General features: G+C 35.2%; 1 protein-coding gene across 1 annotated transcript; it reads right to left on the bottom strand.

The window, feature by feature from the left end:
- Window positions 1–2,825: 2,825 nt before the first annotated feature.
- Window positions 2,826–4,956, bottom strand: CLDN8 (claudin 8). The gene has a single exon (XM_003927683.3). It carries the CDS (start codon window positions 4,749–4,751, stop codon window positions 4,077–4,079), a length of 675 nt encoding a protein of 224 aa, XP_003927732.1. The 5' UTR covers window positions 4,752–4,956; the 3' UTR covers window positions 2,826–4,076.
- Window positions 4,957–5,270: the final 314 nt, after the last annotated feature.

Here is a 5,270-nt window from a genome sequence, read left to right as displayed (position 1 = left end):
AGATGAGGACCGCAGAACACTAGAAGCTTAAGTAATTTGCCTAAGGCCACACGGTAGTAAGTGACACAGCTGGGATCTGTATACAATTGCCGACTTCATTCCTGGGCTCCAAACCACTACAAACCAAACCACATACAGCATAACCATTAATGAAATGGTAATATGTTTATCCAACACATAAACGTTTTGGCAAGGTTAAAACATTTTAGAAAATGTAATGGGTTCCTAACTTAACTGATGTTCCCATGTGAAAGGAAATAATTATCAAAAGACAATAGCTTCCGTAATCACCACATTTCTTATTTTTTATTTTTTAAAACAAATCTTCAACATACTTACTAAGGCATACTGTTATTTTTGAGCAGTCTATGAGATAAGTATTGAGAAGCCCTCTAGAACACAACATTTCCAAAACATCTGGAAATTTTGTGTGCTGTAAATAATGTTAGTAATTTAAGGTTGGACAAATGGATTAGAAAAATAAATGAAAAATATTTTAAATGCATATCCTAAAACAGTTATCTAAATCTTACTGGGAAAAAAAGATGTTAGCATAGTAACATTTTTGCTTTCTGGATTAATGGTAAAATTATTAAACTACCTCTATCTTTTTCTTAATTCAGTAGAAGATCCATTTTCCAGGGCAATATAATTTATTATGAAATAACCTGTTGGTAAGATTCACAATGAATATCTGATGTAAAAAATTTTTATTTCAATATTTTATTCTCCATTTTAGTTTATTTTATTTATGTGCATGTTTTACATACAACTCCAAGAAATTTTAAGGAGGAATATTATAAAAAGAGAAGTGATCCACTATTTCTTCACTCTAGCATTGGACTAGTTATTTTATATAATTCTTTCCTATAATAATCCTACCTTCATTTTATGAATGAGGAGAGATTGAGGCTGAAGCTAATGAACTTTTCTAAATTTACTGCTTAGGGGTGGGTATGGGGTAGTTCTCTCATTTGACTCTTTCAAAACTTGTTTCTCTTTATATTGCCTTTCATTGGTGCAACACATTTGATGTTCCAAATTCACTAACACAATGAATGTTATATCCTGTTATAATCCTGTTGGACCTTATGGCCTATTACTCTGTCTGATAATTGAAAAATAATAATTGTATTGAGATACATTGGATTCTAAACTTTGCCTCAAGTTATAAAACCAACTAGCTACAATGTGAATATAACAACGTCTCCTCTACCTCTCCTATCTTTTCCATCACAGGACTTTTTTCCCCATACAAATACATTATAAAACTTTCTGTTGCATGTAATTTTCCACCAGTTGAATCATTTCATAGTTGTCGTTGTATCTCTTTCAGAATATTAAAGAGGCCTCCGGCATGTTAATTATTCTAATTTAGGCACATTAACTTTATAATTGTTCTTATACTGGTTATACACGGATGTTAAACATTCTGATAAAATTTGCCTTGAAAGTTATAAGATAATTTTTCCTTTCTGTCAGAAAATAGCATATGCGAAGACATTTGGACTTTACCTTATAGACAATGGGATGGCCTTACAGAGCTTATGGGCAGACCGTGATGGAACTTGACTTGCATTTTAGAAACAACTAAGGTAAGAGTGTGGATGACAGTTGATGGAAAAAGACTCTGCAGACAATAACACAAGTCTAGAAGCTTTTCCAATTGTGTAAGTAAGAGATGAGCTGAAGTAAAGGTGGCAAGTTGTAGAAAGATTTCAGAGATACTCAAAGTGATCCCATAAGAAAAACTAGAGGTGTTATTCTGTTTTAGAGAAAAGAGGCGATAAATAATAGAGTTTGAGAAATTAAAGGGCTTTCTAGGTAAAAGAAAAAAAAATAGTTGACTGGTATTTAGAAGATGGGACCTACGGATTTCTTCTCCAAGGTGCTCAGTTATTTTTGCTATATTTTTCCTTTTATAAATGTTTTAACCTGAAAAAAGCAGAATTGACTAAGATGAATGAGCACTGGGGTATAAGGGAATCACCCATACGGAGAAAAACAATAACTGGCCGGGAATGGTGGTACATGCCTGTAATTTCAGCTCCACAGGAGGCTGAGGGAGGAGAATCCCTTGAACCTGGGAGATGAAGGTTGCAGCGAGCCAAGATTGTTCCACTGCACCCTGGCCTGGGTGACAGAGTGAGACTCTGTCTCAATTTAAAAAAATAACTAACTATAAGTTTTCCCAACTCATAGTACTTAAGCATGTCATTTTCACAAAAATTAGTTTCTAAACTAGACACTGCTGAAAAAAAATTCCCTTTCCCTGAGAGAAAGTATTGAGCTATAAGGTCAGACAGCCCTTTTTTAAATCTCCTGATTCTACTGGGTAATCAATGAACTGTTCAGAGATAGCCTCATCTTTAAATTGAATTAATAACATTATCAGCCTCGTAAAAGATTTAATAACATAATTCATATGAGCAGTAGAGGTCCTATAATGTAATACATGCTCCCAGAACATTAGCCACTATTATTTATTATTTCCCAGAAGTAGAAATATACATTTAGCTACAGAAAAATTTTAAAACACAGCTGTTACATACATAATATTTATAACATATAGATTTGTGTGAATCTATAGTACTATCTTAAATTATAAATACGTTATCTGCATTGAATATTGGTATAGAAATCAAATGATGATAAGGTACATTGCTGTTAAATAACCTAGAGTAATTTATATTTTCAAAAATTAATGCTATGTTTATCTTTCAAAGGTAACCTTGACAGTCTTTCTCAATTTGGAGAATAAAAAATATCAGGTTTTTCAACTCTTCTACAAGTTAATAAAACAAAAGGAGACTAGTGAAAGAATGTCAAATAATTATAAAAAGGTACAATTTATTAATATAAAAGTATAAAGCAAATAGAACACATTTATTTAAGCTAGACAGATGTAGACACAAACTTTCAAATTGGATTGTCAGTTTTATCAAATTTGGAATAAACGCACAAACTATTTACAGATTTGGGTAAAACTAAACAGAAACGGAACAAGTAGGATGTTTATTTTTCACAGAACTAAAATGACACTAAATGACTTAGGTACTTGCAAAGGAGCAGGTGAAGTTTTCAAAGGACAACTTCATTTCTTGTTGTTGTTGTTTTTATGGTAGCCAGCTGAAAACCAAGACATTTCTCCTGCTCTTTTACTTATGCTGATGAAACCTCAAGGCCTGTACTCAAATATGTATTAAAATATACCCATACATATATGATTTCTTGCCAAAAGGCATCATTCTTCTTCAAATACAAAAACATAATAGGAAAAAAAAAATTTTCACTTTCCTAAAACAATCTTAGATCACATTTTTATCTTTCTTCTGAGTATAGCCCTGGAAAAGTAGTTTGAATGCAAAGCCCCTTGACAAAATATCTGCTTTTAAAAAATGTTAATTTAATATGCAAGAAAAAAAAAAGCCTCTGGGAGAAGATGATAAAGGAGTTAGAATTTCTAACTCCTAGGCTGAAAAACAGCATATCAGAAAGCCATTCAATTTCCTTTACAATGCTGATTAAAGCCTTCATTTTAACCTTCATTATAAATGGAGGACATTAATCCCTAAGCTGTTTTTAAACAATTACTATTAACCTTCTTCAATTCTACCCATGATTTCCCTGAAAAACAATAGTTGAGTTGTATTTATTCAGTGTAATAGATAGGTATTTCATTTTAAATAAAATCATATAAGCATGTCTCTATGCGAGATATAATTGTTACACTCATCTATGTATATAATGCTAAGTCATGGAGAAACTACAGTGGTAAAATAATACAGTCATTAGCAATGTCATTTTGAAGTAACTGATAAAAAGAGTAAATGCTTGAACCGTCTTAGAAAACAAATTGCTGTACTTTCTAGAACAATCTAGTACTTTCTAGAACAGTATCTTATTCTGCTGAAATAGCTTGTAGAATCATAAATAGCTGATATACAGTTCCTGTGATTAAGGTTAGGCAGTTAAGAACAGCAAATCAGAGTTTCCTTCGGGACCATTTTGAGAAAATAATAGAGAATTTAGTCATTTGTATGGCTTTATAGGTAAAGTTAAAAACACATACACAACTACACATACTGACTTCTGGAGTATACAGTTGGTGACTTCATTTCCATGTGATAACTTTTCTGGGTTGTTCGATGGGAAGGTATCGAGTATCTGTAGCTACTGCTCTTTTCATTGCAACAAAAAACACAACAGAACAGGGCTCCTCCAGCAATCAGCACCAATGCCGTGGTCCACCCTATGTAGAGGGCTTCTCCAAGCTCACGTTTTTGGGCAACATCCACTATTGGGTTGTAGAAATCTCTGATGATGGAATTGGCAACCCAGCTCACAGGGATGAGCACCACTATGCCTGTGATGATGAAGATGATTCCAGCCGTCAGGAGAGTGTGACCCTTCGCTTTGTTGTCCTCCATGCACCTGGTGCATTTCATGCCAAGGATGGCTATCATGAAAGCCAGGAAGGACATCACGGAAGCAGCACACATCAGTCCTCTGGATGCCTGTAGGTCCGGAGAAAGAGCCAGCAGAGAATCATAGATTTTGCACTGCATCCTGATGTTAGCATGCCTCACGCAATTCATCCACAGTCCTTCCCAGAGGTTTTCAAAAACCACAATGTTGCTTTCAATGAAGGCAGACACTCTCCACTGAGGCATGACGGTGACAGCCACTGTGCCCACCATGCCAACACCACCAATCACCAGTCCAGCAATTTGTAAGGCATAGGTTGCCATTATCGTCTGGGATGGCTTTCAGCCGGCTGGACTCCTGAGCTGCCAGGTCTGCTTTGAAGCAAGGTTCACTGTGCCACAGGATAGAACAGTTTTTCCTGTAGTAATGAAAAACCCAGTGGTTTTTCAAATAAGAGCTGCTTTGCTACTTCTGGCTAGATAAAATCCAGCGCTGGCTGGCTGAGCTACCCCTACTATTGACTTCAACAGGGAAACTTACAAATCAGGTGTGGCAACTTTCTCAGCCAATGAGAGTTGGATGGTAACCCAGGTGTGTCTAAACCAACACTTGGGTACTTGGAACGGCTAGACCTGCACATAAACATTCTTTATACTTCGCAGTCTTCCAAGAAGACAGCAGTATGTTTACCTTTAGGCATAATTGTAAGTGGTTGCATAAGCATCCAGAAATGAGCCAATCCCTTGTAATGTGAAAGGTGCACCTTGTACAGGCAATTCTGATACTCTTAGTAAGAGCTGCTGGGACCAAGGGATAAAATAAAATATCTGCCGAAGAATTCT

This window comes from Saimiri boliviensis, chromosome 18, assembly GCF_048565385.1.
Source record: "Saimiri boliviensis isolate mSaiBol1 chromosome 18, mSaiBol1.pri, whole genome shotgun sequence".
NCBI classification, from domain to species: domain Eukaryota; kingdom Metazoa; phylum Chordata; class Mammalia; order Primates; family Cebidae; genus Saimiri; species Saimiri boliviensis.
Note: the sequence above shows the minus strand (reverse complement) of the source record. Positions and strands in the feature narration are given on the sequence as shown.